Raw genomic sequence first — 15573 nt, 5'->3', positions numbered from 1 at the left:
TTCATTCACAAATTCTATTCCCTAGAGACTGTACATGATGCAAAGGAGTAATGTCCTCCTCCAGGAAGAGATGCCACTATTTTGCACCTTATCACATAGGTAATGGCTGACTCAGTTTGCACCTCTCTGTTCTCCTGCTTTCCTCCAGGAACTGGTGGATCTGAGGATGTGGCTCTGTATGTCGGCTTGATTGCTGTGGCTGTCTGCTTGGTGCTTCTGCTTCTGGTGGTGACCCTTGTCTATTGCCGTAAGAAAGAAGGCCTGGATTCTGATGTGGCTGATTCTTCTATCCTCACAGCTGGCTTCCAGCCAGTCAGCATCAAGCCCACCAAAGCAGGTGAACATCATTCTAGACATGGGGCACCATGGGAGACACACAAATCCAGTGCAATTTGTGTTAGACTTTCTGTATTTGTGAGAAAAAGAAGTAGTGATGGGAAACCACCCCTTGCTCACCCCTTGAGCAAACAATCTCTATGGTTAAAGGTCTTGTGTGTATGCAGTTTCCAGATGTCAGTATGGAGGAGGTACTTGTCTCTTTTATTACCCCTATGAAAGAGGAGGCAGCCATAATGTCTTGTACTCTGATGGAAAGTAGGATTTTCAGGTTAAATTCCAGAGAAAAAGACTGCCAATTAATGGCCTGAATTCTGTCAGTAGTTCCAACTACAGTAGGAACTTTGGATCACTGGAATTTACCTACTTTCACCCATGGATTCAGTGAGTCTACTCTATTTGAGACTAACCAATAGGATTCAGGCCTAAAGCCCAATGACTACTGAGCCTTTTATCAAGTGCCTTGAAAGAAGCCTTTACTCTTCCCTTCTGCTTCTCCCTGTTATCACAAGCAGAGTTTGTAATTTGCTCAACAACACATGAAAGAGGAAAGCAGGTGAAGGAACCAGGGAGCAAGATGTGCTGGAGTGACAGAGCTTGTAAAATAGTAGGCATCCTCAGACTTATGTGGAAATCCTAGTCCATGGATAGGAAGGGGAGCAGCTGCAATTAGGTGAACAGTTGGGGGGGGGGGCGTACAGTGAGGGCGGCATAACCCCTCCTAGTTGTAACCCTCCTGCTCCACCCATCACAACATCCCTGCATGCTGCAGTTAGGTTTGGAAAGCCTTCCAAGCCTACATCTAGTATGAGATGGTGAGAGGGGGAGATTTTTTGTTGCATAATTACAGCATGAGGCAGAAGGGGATTTTCAGGGAGGGGATAAATTCACTCACTCTCTCCTCCCCCTTTCTTTTGTTCTCTCTCACACGTGTGTGTTTTCACGTGTGTGCCTCCATACTAAAAGAGAAAGTAGGTGGCCCCATCCATATTAGTTTGATCATATTAGCTTTATAGGGAGATGACTATACTTTCCAGCAGGATTTTATCTACAGTGGTTGGGTAAAGGTTCTCTTGACCAAAAAAATTCTGCACCCTGTCCTAATCTTATGGGGCCTGTTACCTTCATTCAGTGGGAAACAAGGGCTCCCCATCAGAGACAATGCCACCCAGGCTGCAGAGTTTGATTATGGTGATGATGATCATGGTGATGATGATTAGAGTGTTAGGCCCTACTGATGGAACACAGCTTATTGGATTTCTTCCTATGGCAGCTTAAAACTTCATGGGAATTTGGGGTGCTGATGGTCTGACAAGAGTCCTATTTATTTAGTGGAACTGCTTTCCTCTAGTCTATGCTATGACAAATCTGCTTACAGATGCTACAGAAATAAACACAGAGAGATGGGGGAAAAAACACAGTGGAAAATAGGTAACTACTAAAAGCAGAAATTTCAAGTGTAAGATCACTTTCTCAAAGGCATGCCCGGATGAAAAGGTTTCATTTTGAACTCTGAAATGCTTCATGAGGTTGGCTGCTTAAGCAGAGATTCTGTACAGAGGGTGCATGAGGGAAAGCTGAGTCTACAGACTCAACAATCACTCCAAAAATCTATTATAATTATAGCCAGACACTCAAATGTCAGAGATTCTTCCTTCACCATCTATCTTGACACGATTAAACATTACCTTCACCAAAGAGGAATGCTGCATCAGAGGTTAGAAGCAAGCCCATTCGTATTTTCTGAGAGGACCTGCTGAAACATCCTATTCTGGCTGCAAGCCCCTAATTGCTTTCAGGTACTCTCTCACTGGAACCTCTTCAAACCAGTGAAGGCAGCCCATCACTGACTTCTCAGGAAAGGTTTCCTAATTGCCCTCATCATCCAGCACACATTCAAGGCATTCTTTAAATCTTCCTGGACTAATCTCTGGAAGTGGATTCCTCATTAAGCAAGAACAAATAATATCCCATGGAAAGAAAATGCTGAAAGGGAAGATGCAAGACCCTACTCACACATCTCTGTCACAGTGCCCCAATGTTACACTCTGTCACAGTGACCTCCACTGCATAGGGAAGGAACATATGAAAGTAAAAGCAAGTGTTCCAGTTGTTTCTACATGGATGATGCCATTTTGCCTGAAGATATCAAAGCCACTTGTGTAACAAAAGGGTCCAAGGGCCACACCATTGACAGTCTTTTGGAACTAATTCAAGGGATACATAGCCCATCCTGTGGTAGTCAACTGCATGTGACCTGGTGGCCAATTTCCACTCTGCCCCTCATGCCCCACAGCATTCCAAAATAGCTGCATTTGTGTCACAGTCCTTCACAAGATGCTGACCAGAAGTGACACTTCATCGCTTGTGGTCACAATTTGAGAAAGACTGCAGTGATAACAATGGAGGGTTGGGGGTGCATTTTCATTCATATTCATGGCATTTGCAGGCCTTTCTGTATGGTTTTAAGGCAAAAACATGTCAAAAATTGCATCATATTTTTAAAGATAATTTGGGCAAGAGGCAAGGATTTGGGAGATTGGCAGGGGCTTTAGGTGCTGTAACTGTGGGGTCAGGGGCTTCATGCAGGCAACTTTTCCCCAACTTCTGGTCTAGTTAGGGTGGACAACTTCTGAAGATCCAGGGGACAATTTTGCCCTGTTCCAGATTTTGATTGGCTGCACCCTCCCCCATCCCAGTGGGAAGATGTCTCCAAAATGAAAATCATGTCATCAGAAGCTTTGGGGAGGAACATCAGTTTTCCTTTAAGTATTTCATCACCTCCTATCCCAGGCTTCTGTTAGGTCAGGGAAAAATCCATTTTTTAGAAATAGGAAGTGACCTAACGGTCACTTTCAGATTCTTTTGTTTTTTAAATTCTCTCTTTTTTTGTCCGAGATAATTCTTGGGAAAATTAAATAACATTTAAGGGGTAAATTGTTGTCCCAGAGGCTTCTGAGGGTGCAATTCTAGAACAGAATTGTTTGCGACATTTTGGGCTTTTTTCCCAGGATTCTGGAGTTTAGAGTGGCCACTGAGGGCCCAGACAATGCATATGGTCCATGAGCCCCATTTTGTCCACCCTTTGTGCAGATTCTCTTTAACTACTTTCATACTTCTTTAACTGCCCCAGTTGTATCTTGTGGAATCCAGGTGTTTGAAATTTGGGGAGACACTAGAGCTCTCTTGCTGAGAATCCTAAAACTATTTCCTAAACTGCAAAACCCAGGATTCTGTTGGATGGATACACAACAATTCAAGTGGTGTCAGAGTTTTCTGATTGTGTAGGGTGAAAGACACTTGACTACAGATTGAGGAAGTGTCCTTTGACACTCCATCGCCACTTAAATGCATCTTTATCTCATAATGTGAACCTGTAAAATCACTTTAATCTTACAATGTGGACCCTGTAGCCTTTTAAGCTCAACAGCTCACAAACTGACAAGTTATATGAAACATTAAAATGACACCTGTGTTATGTGAGGCCAACTTGTTCTATCAGTCTATCTCTGGGTTGTGCAGATGGGTTGTATAAGCTCTGTTAGAACTCTGGCTCTGAAACAGAGAATGTTCTGCATCTTTTAAAAACCTGTCTCTGAGAAATAATATGCATAACCTTGTTAATAAAAAGAAAAAAGTGATGGTTTTAACAGAGATCTTTGTTGCTTGGGTCACTGCAGCAGTCTGTTACCCCTGCTGGTTAACGTATTTTATGCAACATTGTCTGATGAGATAATGTTTTGTGATTAGGCTGCTACCTACCTGTGATGACTCAAAATATCAGCATTTGCATTTATAAAGTAGTCTAGCTCTGTATGCAGAGCTAAGAATGAACTCTTTTTTTTCTGTTATGCTGGGAGAAGAGTCTCTGCACCTCAAAGCAATTTTTAGTGGGCTGACTCATCCCATTTTTGATATTGTTTCTTCCTCCTCCTGACCCACAGATAACTCCCACTTGCTCACTATCCAGCCTGATCTGAGCACCACCACCATGACCTATCAAGGCTCGCTATGCCCACGTCAAGATGGACCCAGCAAGTTCCAGATTGGTAATGGGCACCTGCTGAGCCCTTTGGGGAGTGGACGCCACACCCTCCACCACAGCTCCCCCAGTGCTGACCCAGTGGACTTTGTCTCACGATTCTCTACCCAGAGTTTCTTCCGCTCTTTGCCAAGGGGTGGTGCCAACATGGCTTATGGAACCTTCAACTTCCTAGGTGGACGTTTAATGATACCCAATACAGGTGAGGGCAACACCATAGCTGGGAATTTGGAAGGGTGGACAAAAAAGTAAGCTTTGTGATGCTCTGAGCTCCCTTTTGAACCAACACTCCAGCACATGCTTTCAAGGGACATTATTTTCCTCTCAGACCTCAGTCAGAACCCATCTCCTAGAAGGGAAAATAGTGTACTGTATATACTCATGTATAAGTCTAGAAATTTTTGTCAAAAATTTGACTCCAAAAAGTTGGGCCGACCTATCCACGGGTCAATGTAAATAGTGTATTTTAACTCTTCTCCTTCTCTGAGTAGAGTGGCAAAATATAAGAGCTTAGTTCATCCTGGGAGCAGACAAAAGATGCATCATCCCCCTCTACTCTTTCCACCATGATGCTGCTTCTGGCCTTTTTGAATGCTTGAGTGGGAAAATGGCAGTGGTGGCATCTCTTTGGTGCTTCCCCTCAAAAGAGTGCCAAGAGGAGTTGGGTTTAGAAGGATCTCAATGAGATATTTCTGAATGAAGACAGTAAATTTCGTCCTTTACATCCTTTGTTGCATGCCCTAAGTTTTACCCTCGACTTATCCACAAGTCATATCATAATTGATAATTTTGGCCCCAAAACTTGCCCTTGACTTGTACATGAGGTAGACTTATAGTTGCGTATATACGGGTATATCCTTTTTCCTGCTTGATTCACCTTAGCAGTCCCTTCTTGCTAATATACCTCCTTTAATATCTAGCATGCCTAAAAAACATAGAACGTCTTTCAATCCTGAACCTATGAAGAGCTCTCATTGCAGACGTCCCCTTGAACACCAATTTCTCTCTCCTTTTAGGTGTGAGCTTGCTTATCCCACCTGATGCCATCCCACGGGGGAAGATCTATGAAATCTACCTGACACTGCACAAGCAAGAGGATGTCAGGTAACACTACCAGCTCCTGAAAACACACACACACACACACACACACACACAGAACTATCTCATGGGGCTCTTTCACTGCATAACCAGACAATCCTCATCTCTACCATTACATAGAAGAGCTCATTGTGTATCCTACAGGTATTTTTTGCCCTCCTACAAAGTGGGATTCACTGTCAGCTTGTAGACTCTTGTACCCTGTAAACTCATCTCAACCCTACCACTGTTAGCCTGCCAGAGCTGGCCCAAGACATCATGCTGCTTGAGCCAAAGGATAAAAGACTAGCCCACCCCAATACCACATACATAAGCTTAGCAGACTGTTAATTGATTCTTCAACACTGTCAACAGGACAATACTGTTTAAAACATCAGTGGGCAGCAAGCTAGTTTAGGGGTGAGAGGGCACACAGCACTGGCTTTCCAACAATGTCCAGCTGCTCCCCCCCACCAAAGAAAGTTTCCTAGTGTGATTGCCTCATTTTTCCTAATTGTAAGGCCAGCCAGCATTGTAGCTTGCATTCACATGGTTGGGCTGGCAAAAATTTGCCATTTTCTCATGAGATACAGACAGTTGGATGTCTTCATAATGATGATGATATAACCGTGGGCTCTGTAGCCCTAGTCACCACCTTCTGCCAATATTACGTATGAAAAGTAAACAGCTTTGTCTTGGCACACACATGATGCCTCTTGCTGAAAGTGTTTACCCTTGAGATCCACAGTACAAGACTCTCCCCTAAGGAGTTCAGAACTCTTTATCATGTGCACACTTGCCTGAAGTAAACATAACTAATTTGATATAAACAATGGGGCTCAGTTACCAGTTTGTAAAGATGGAGGTAGCTAGACAGTTAGATATAGCCTAGCTGAGCACAGAATGTAAAAATAAGCCCTGTTCATATGAATTTATACTTCAGTGCATATGAATATGAATGTGGTTCACATCAGGCTATCTAATCAATAAAAACTACCAAGCTGTTGTTTCTATTTCAAAGTCAAAGTATTCTTTATTGAATAAGTCTCCAGACTATTTCAAAATGGCAAAAAACAAGCAAACAGCAAAAATATTAACATACCAGAAGTTATATATAATTAAAACAAATTAAAACAAATTATTTTTAAAAGGTTGTTTCTATGTGAATTTACGCAATAGTAGCCTAATTGCACTGTTTAAGAAAGCACTGTCTCCCTTTGCTTTAATGTTTTTGTCCTTTACTACCTGCTGCTGCTTGCATTCTACTTCTCATGGCTATGACTACAGCAAATGGAGAAAGTATGCTACTGTCATGGCACATTTAGTGTCAGGAATCCCTTTGGTGCTGGCTGTAGAACTAGATATGATTAGGAAGTCTAAGTGGACCTGGCCTGGAGCACTGTGGATAACAGTTTTATTAGTTAAGCCAGTGGGACTGCCAGCCAGAAAGTTCCTGGCCATACTGCACAGAGGAGAACAGCTCATGGGCAATTCGCTAGTAATTTGCTAAGAAACATTCCTACTGCGCGTGTTAAGATTCCCACATTCCTTGTCATCTTCCACACCATTGTCCCCTAGAAGAGCACCTCCAGTTATTTCTGTCTGGTGGATTTTCAGAATTGTTTCTTTAAATTCTTCCTGGCAGAATTCCCCAATAATGTATGTGAACCACAACTAGGACATTTGCAATATTTTGTCAATATCAGACTTGAATGCGCTTAGTTCCTGATCTCTGGATCTTAGAATATCTTCACTTGCATTGTTAAGTAATATATGCTGACCTTAATCACATCTTAGTTCCCCATGCTGCTTGTATGCTGCACTCCTTGGGATGCTGATTGCATTTCCTCTCTATGCTTATGGGAATGATAGGGGTTTATACTGGTTAAGATTGTTGTAGTGGGACTCAGAAGATCCATGTTCAAGTATCCACAGAGCTCACTCACTGAATGATCTTGATTTAGTCACTCTCGGTCTGACCTTCGTCACAAGTTGATTGTGAGGGTCAAGTTGGGAGGAGAACCATGTGTACTTCCTTCTGTACATTGAAGGAAAGGTGGGATACCAATGTAACTAATAAATAACCAGAGCAAGCAGCTGATCACAGAAGCTAGATCTGTCTATACTTGGCTTTGTATGCCCCTTCTGTATCCAGTTAACAATGCTTTCTCATCTTGAGGCTGCCTCTTGCTGGCTGTCAGACTCTTCTGAGCCCCATTGTCAGCTGTGGCCCTCCAGGGGTCCTGCTCACCAGACCTGTCATCTTAGCCATGGATCATTGTGTGGAGCCCAACCCTGAGACATGGAGTCTCCGACTCAAGAAGCAATCATGCGAGGGCACATGGGAGGTAAGTACTCTGCTTTGGGATGTGCTGAATCATTAAAGGGCTTTGGCAAGGTGGGATGTACCCTGCAACTAACAACAAAATCATCTGTCAAGATCATTCCAATTCTACAACCTGTAACAATTCTGCAAGCTAAGCACATGTTCATATTTTTGCTCATTTTGCACAATATATCATACTTCTGCTTGTTCTGGGTGGGGCAAGAATCCTTAATATGATCATGTATGGAAGCCGTTCTCCTAAATGTCCCCTCAGCCTGAAGTGCAGGGAGTAGGTGCAGTGGAGAGGACCTTCTTGATAATGAACCATTGGTTATGAAGTTCTCTCCCAAGAAAGTTTGCTTGGTGCTTCCATTAGGTCAGGGGTAGGCAACCTTTTTGAGCCGGGAGCTGGGTTGCTGTCCCTCAGACAACTGGGGGGGCCGAAGCGGGGGAGAGTTTCCACCCTCCGGGGGTGGGGCCACATGCCAGGGGCAGAGCTTCCACCCTCTGGGGGCGGGGCTTTCTCTGCTCCCTTTCCCGACCGCCAGCTGTCTGAGAGACAGCTAGAAGGGGGGAATTGGGAGAGGGGGTGACAGGCGCGCGCCTGCTCCTCCTGCCCTTCCGTGGCCCCCAGCTGCCTCTCAGAGAACCAGTATGGGCCCGTGAGGGGCAGGAGCAACAGGGGCGTGGCCCCTGCTCCTGTCCTCAGGGCTTTGCCAGGCCTGAGGTGTCCTCCGAAGGACACCTCAGGGCTGCCAAAGCCCCACGGGGAGGAGGAGGCATGTGCCTGCCCTCTCCTCCTTGGCCCCTTCCTTCGGCCGAACGGGCTCCAAGGGGCCCTTTTGGCCGAAGGGGACGGCCGAAACCACTCTCATTGTTGAAGCAGACCTTTTAGCATTGAAAGCACTGAAAATACACAGAAATGCACTTTGGAAAGTCACACTGTCTCACCTTCAGAAAGACTGCATATCTTCGAAACTGACATATCATCATCATCATCACTACCACTCTCATTGTAAAAGCAGACCTTTTAGCATTGAAAGCACTGAAAATACACAGAAATGCACTTTGGAAAGTCACACTGCCTCACCTTCAGAAAGACTGCATGTCTCCGAAACTGACATATCATCATCATCATCACTACCACTCTCATTGTAAAAGCAGACCTTTTAGTATTGAAAGCACTGAAAATACACAGAAATGCACTTTGGAAAGTCACACTGTCTCACCTTCAGAAAGACTGCATGTCTTCATCTTCCTCCTCCTCCTCCTGCTCCTTCCTTCTTCCTTCTTCCTCCTCTTCTTCATCATTCCTCCTCCCTCCCTCCTCCTCCTGCTCCTTCCTTCCTCCCTCCTCCTCCTCCTCTTCCCCTGTGGACCCCCGCCGCCTCCTCCCCAGGCCCGCGGCTGTGCAGCAACCGCGGGCTTGGGGAGAGGGACAAGGGGGACCCCTGCCTCCTTCTCCCCAGGCCCGCAGCCCCAGCGCTTCCCCTCGCCTCTCTAGGAGGGCAGAGGCCGTCCCAGAGGGCGGGGGAAGGAGCGCGCCGGCGGCGCCAGTGCTTCCCCCCACCTCTCTGGAAGGGCAGTGGCCATCCCAGGGGGCAGGGGAAAGGGAGCGCTGGCGGCGGCAATCAGCGGCAGGGCCGGCCTGGGGCCGTTCCTACGGTGCCCGCAGGCCGGATCCGGCCCGCGGGCCGTAGGTTGCCGACGCCTGCATTAGGTGCTAAGAGAAGACCTTTTCATTAGGTTTAATTTAAACCTAATTTTGTTACATTTTTATTCAAGATGTCTGGTGGTTTTTCTTTTCTTCATGAGACGCTTTACTTCTCAGGCTTTTGGTTTGCTCACTTTCGCCTTAATGCTGTACTGTATTTGTTGCATTAGTTTCAATTTTTATATTTTATGTTTTGCAAGTGTCATAATTTAATGATAAATAAATAATAAATATAAAAATAGTTGAAACATCCCAGAAAATACCAGTTATGTGGGAATTCAGGGAGTCCATATAGAAATTAAAGAAGGTGGCAAGCATAGCATTGAGGTCCCTTAAGTCATTTCTGATTTATGGCAAACCTAAAGCAAACCTATCACAGGGGTTTCTTGGCAAAGGTAGTTTCTTCTTTGTGGTCTCTGCGAAGCACACAAATGGGTTATTCTGCGCCTGCGCAGCATTTTCGGAGCCTACTGGAATCGCTAGGGAAGACTTTTTGGTGATAGCTCCACCCACCCTCTATATAGGCAGGATGTCTTCCCACCCTTTCTCAGTTCCTTTTGTCCACCATGTGAGCAGCTTAGGAACCTCACTTAAAATTGCTCCTTCCTTAGCTTTCGCTTACTGCGTTTGCTCTGACTTTGTTTGACTCTGACTATTCTTTGGATTGTGATTTGGACTTGGTTTTGGACTCTGATTGATGGTAACACTCGGACTCCTTGACAATTCTTTCTCTTTGTCCCTCGGCTTTGGTCTAAAGATCTCTTCACACTCTTTTAAAAGGTGCACTGAATGTGGAACAAACATTCCAGCACTCGACGGCCACTCCTTGTGCCTCCTCTGCCTGGGTGAGGGCCACGTCCCTGCTTCCTGCCCTCACTGCATGGCCTTCACTCCACAGGCCAGGAAGAATAGGGAGATGCGCCTGAGATCCATGCTCTACGCGCAAATTCTGAAGCCTTCCTCCACCTCTAGAGCCCATGCCAAGGCTGCCGCCGCTAAGGACAAACTCTCATCTTCGGCCTCTGGGGTCCCTGCCAAGGCTACTGCTGCCAAGGGCACTATCTCTTTGTTTCCTCTAAGGGTCCCTGCTAAGGCTACTGCTGCCAAGGGCAAACCCTCTTCGGAGGTCTTTGGGTCACCAACCCCAGACAAGCGGAGGTCCACGGACCAGGATGTGGCTGGCCACCCATCCTCATCAAAGAGAAGCAAGTCCTCTGATTCCGCCAAACTGGAGAAAAAGAGACACAAGTCTCGGGATAAGTCCAAGGACTCGTCCCATCACTCTGCTAAGAAGCCCCGGCTCTGTCCGGACTCTGACTCTGACTGCCGGTCCCGTATCAATGTGCCAGCCCAGCCCACCGACACCGAACTGGGCTTGATACCATGCGCTCAGCCAGCTCCTCAACCTCAGTTGTCTCCTCATCCTGAGTCTCAGGCCCGACCGGACACAGTCACCCTTCTGTATTCCTTCCCTGAACCAACTCTCGGAGGGTGAGGAAGAAGCCTCTCCTTTCACCCAAGTGGTGATACCAGAGCAACTCTCCCAGACTTCAGAGTCGTTTGTTTCGAGGACGAATACGAACAGGACTTTATCTGAACCCCCTAGACAGAATGTGATTTTTGATCAGGCCACAGGCTCTTATTTTTTGCCTCTTGATCCTTCAGAAGTCCATGTTGGCTGTTTTGTTCCAACCTTTCAACCTGTTGAACCTCTCTTGCCTCCACCAAGGTCATCTGCTGAATCCATCCCACTTCGGTCTCGCCTCGGCTTCCTGAGTGGAACCAGTCCGACCCATACAGTCAACCTCTGCTGTCTCCTTGCAAGTATGCCTTTTGTTGCTGGTACTGATAGCCTCTCAGGCCCTTTTGCTCCACACCAGGACTAGGTCAGCTTCCGCTGAATCCGCAGACCACTCCGTCTTTGACTATGCTCACTCACACCAGCCACAGTCCCTCGCCTTCCTTGAGGCCCCATCTCCCTTGGATGACATTTTTTCCTTCTCAGAACAGATTATCTGGATGGGCAGGGTTCTCAACATTGAAGTCCTCCATGCGGACTCTCAAGCTGTCAGCCCCATTGATGAGACAAGGTCCCAACTCCGACCTCCATTGCATTCCTGCCATCCATGTCCAGGATTGCAAAGAGTTCTTGGCCCACTTTGTCCATGGCCCAACCTTCTACCAGGAAATTGGACAGTCTCTACCGTATCACTCCATCGGAAGAGATCTGGCTTTTTGAGCATCCTCGCCCGAATTCGGCAATTGTGGAAGTTTCCCAAGTCTGCTTGGCCCCGAAGACAGCTCTGACCCCCATTGACAAGGAGGGTCATAAGCTTGATACCATGGTACAGAAATCCTATGTCTGTGCAGTCCTGGACCTCAAAATCCAGAATCACTCAGCTGCTTACTAACAGCTGCTTTGGGAGAAAGCTCTTCCCTTGTATGTTCTTCCCTGAGGACAAGAGATGGAAGGCCATGGCCATCCATGCAGAAGCCCATGCATTTGGCCTCGCACCAGATCTCAGCGGCCTGACACTCAGCTGACTGTGCCTCCCAACAACTCTCGGGCACCCTGGCCCTGCAACACCATGCCTGGCTAAGGTCTTCGGATGTGACATCTCAAGCCAAACAGGTCATTGAAGAGCTTCCCTTTGACGCCATGGGACTCTTTCATAAGGAAACTGATGAGAAGCTGGACTTCAAAAACAAAATGAAGAACATGGCCCGTAAATACGGTATGTCTTCACTTCTCGTCCTTCTTTCTCTCAACGTTGTTCTGGATGGCAAAGACCCTCCCCTACACCACCAACCAGTCCTCAGACTACCAACAACAGCACTTCCCTCCCCAACAACAGGGAAAGCGCCAGCAAAAACAGAAGTGCAAGCAACCCTTCCATAAGAAGGATGCAGAACAAGGCAAGCACCACTTCTGAAGCTCCCCAGAGCACTCCGTTCTGTCAACTCCCTTTGGGGATCGTCTGGCCCACTTCCACCACTCTTGGGCCTCCATAACATCTGACTTCTGGCTGCTTTCCATCGTCTGTAGGGGTTATGCCGTGGAGCTACAATCCTATCCTCCAAGGGGTATCATTCTCACTCCCCCCTCAGATACCTTTCTCGACGAAGCGTGCTCTCTGTTGCAAAAAGGGGCCATCGAGCCTGTCCCCCCGTCCCAGACCTGACATTGTCTCTTTTCCAGATACTTCATTGTCTCCAAACCCACAGGCGGCCTCCGTCCCAACCTAGACTTGCATTTTCTCAACTCTTTCATTGCCTATAAGTATTTCTGTATGGTAACCTTGGCCTCCATCTTGCCTCTCCTGCAGGAGTCAGACTGGTTCACCACCTTGGATCTTCAGGATGCTTATTTCCACATCAGCATCCGAGAGGACCACCAGGACTTTCTCGCCTTCTCCATTGGCTCCAACTCTTTTCGGTACCGAGTACTGCCTTTTGGACTTTCCACCACACCGAGAGTTTTCACAAAGTGCATGGCGGTCATAGCCACATACCTCTGCCAACAAAACATCATTGTCTTTCCTTATCTAGACGACTGGTTGTCCGTGGCCCCATCCAGGCAGATGCTCATCTCCCATATCGAGTTGGCTCTCTCTCTCCTTCACTACTTGGGACTCATGATCAACAAACAAAAGTCCACCCTCTGCCCAAACCAGCAGGTGCACTTCATAGGGGCCACCTTGGACTCCACGACCTGCAGAGCATACCTTCCTCACGAAAGGTTCCTCACTGTCAGGTATGCAATTCGTCATTGACTTGCCTTCTGGCGCATCACTGTCCAAACAGCTCAGGTCACCCTCGGCCATATGGCATCCATGACATATGTCACGCCGTTGACCCATCTCCACATGCGTCCCTTCCAGTCGTGGCTCCTCTCAGTTTTCAACCCTGCCTTCAATGATCCACAGAAATGGCTCCCTGTTCCAAAGCCTGTCACCCGCTCCCTCCACTGGTGGCTCAACCTATGCAATGTCTTGGTGGGCATTCCCTTTCTGCCGCCACAACCTCAGTCTTCACTGACCACCAATGCTCCAAAAATGGGCTGGGGAGCCCATTTTGACAAACTCTCTGTCCACGGCAGATGGTCTCCCAAAGAGCACCAACTTCACATCAATGCACTCGAGATGCTAGCAGTTCAAAAGGCACTGAAGGCCTTCGAGCCCTCCCTATGGAACCAGCTCGACCTCCTCCTCACGGACAACACGACTGTGATGTATTACATTAACAAGCAGGGCGGTACCAGATCAGCCACCCTTCTCAGCCTCACCCTTCAAATTTAGAACTGGTGCATCCAAAGACATCTTGCAAGCCATACATCTCCTTGGAGAGGAGAACAAGCTTGCAAACAAACTGAGCAGAGCTCCAGACTCCTGACATGAGTGGCAACTGAACCCTCAAGTCGCCCTCCACCTGTTTTCTCTGTGGGGAACACCGGACAGTGACCTTTTTGCTTCGCATCTCAACACTCAGTGCAACCACTTCTGTTCCAGGATCCCTTCACCTCGGTCCCAAGGGGATGCCTTCCTCTTCCAGTGGTCCAGCAAAAAGTTCTACGCCTTCTCTCCATTTCCTCTGATCACCAGGGTGGTAACAAAGCTACACGCAGACAGACCGGACGCGATCCTGATCACCCCTTGGTGGTCGAGACAGCCAAGGCTCACCCCCCTCCTTCATCTCTCCAACAACCTTTTCTGGCCTCTACCACTCCGTCTCGACCTCCTGATCCTTCACGACAGTTGGGTTTGCCACCCTGATGTGGATACTCTCTGTCTCGTGGCATGGAGGATTCGGCCCTGACCCGACTCTCGGTACCGGTCCAAGAAATCATCTTGGCTTCCCGAAAGTCTTACACTCAGCACTCCTATGCCCTCAAATGGGCTAAATTTTTGGTTTTTCTGTGCTTAGCAGGACTCACCTCCTTGGAGGTCACAGTATTCATTGTTCTGGACTTCCTCCACCACCTCTCAGCATCTGGACTCTCCATTTTGTCCTTAAAATGCTACCTCGTGACCATCTGTGCACACTTCCAATTCTTTGGCTGCCCATCACTGACCCACTCGTGAAGAAATTTTTCAAGGGCCTTGCCAACCTAAGACCGCCGGCAGTGATCCTGATCCCCACTTGGGACCTCCAGCTCATCTTGGCAGCACTCTCTACCTCTCCCTTTGAACCTCTGGCTTCCTGTGACCTCAGGCTCCTCACCTGGAAGATAGCCTTCTTGGTAGCCATCACCTCAGTACGCCGGGCCAGTGAACTCTGTGCCCTCCGTACGGACTCTCCGTGCTTGAAATTTTTTAAGGACAAGGTTGTCCTCTGTCCAGACATTTCCTTTTTCCCAAAGGTCATGTCCACCTTTCATCTCAGTCAAGACATGGTTCCCCCAATGCTAGCCCCGAACCTGACCACCGACACTGAGTGCTGGCTCTACTTCCTTGATGTCAGACGGGTGCTAGCCTTCTACCTCGACAGGATTTCATCCTCTCGTCATTCTCCCAGACTTTTCATTTGTTATTCAAACCCCAAAATGGGGCTTCCAGTCACACCTCAACGTTTCTCCAAATGGGTGACTGCCACAAGCCTCCTCTCTTATGAGATTTTTGGGAAGATTCCACCTGCTCGAATTCGAGCCCATTCCACCAGGGCGGTAGCTTCATTTTCAGCCTTCCTCTCTGGAATTCCCTTGGAGGACATTTGCAAGGCTGGGGTTTAGTCACAACCTCTGACCTTTATCAAGCACTACAGACTTACTTGATAACAGACACTGACATGAAGCAGCCTTTGGCAGAGCTGTTCTCCTTTCCAGAATTCACTAAGGTTAGTTGGCACCTGTTAAATAACTGACACTCACACTGTTTTTTCTGGTTTAATAATTGTTTATTGCCAGGACACTCCCTCCTCCACAGAGGAACAAGCTTGCCAGTCTAACCCATTTGTGTGCTTCGCAGAGACCACGAAGAAGGACAGGTTGCTTACCTGTAACTGTAGTTCTCCGAGTAGTCATCTGCGAATCCACACAAATCCCGCCTGTCCTCCTCTCTGTCGTGTCCTTCTCTCTTCCTT

General features: G+C 47.4%; 1 protein-coding gene across 2 annotated transcripts in view; it reads left to right on the top strand.

Annotated features, from left to right (window-relative positions):
• UNC5A (unc-5 netrin receptor A) overlaps positions 1 to 15573 on the top strand; it is a 149057-nt gene that overhangs the window by 126634 nt on the left and 6850 nt on the right. For both annotated transcript variants that reach the window (XM_089527309.1, XM_089527299.1), the window contains 4 exons: positions 149 to 337; positions 4281 to 4580; positions 5395 to 5482; positions 7635 to 7803. In XM_089527309.1, the coding sequence (XP_089383435.1) occupies positions 149 to 337; positions 4281 to 4580; positions 5395 to 5482; positions 7635 to 7803 (746 nt within the window). The remainder of the gene's footprint in view (positions 1 to 148; positions 338 to 4280; positions 4581 to 5394; positions 5483 to 7634; positions 7804 to 15573) is intronic.

This window comes from Sceloporus occidentalis, unplaced genomic scaffold (assembly GCF_023333645.1).
Source record: "Sceloporus occidentalis isolate IW3139 unplaced genomic scaffold, rSceOcc1.0.p SCAF_1, whole genome shotgun sequence".
Lineage (NCBI taxonomy): Eukaryota > Metazoa > Chordata > Lepidosauria > Squamata > Phrynosomatidae > Sceloporus > Sceloporus occidentalis.
The sequence above is the reverse complement of the archived record's forward strand: the minus strand, read 5'-3'. Positions and strand labels throughout refer to the sequence as shown.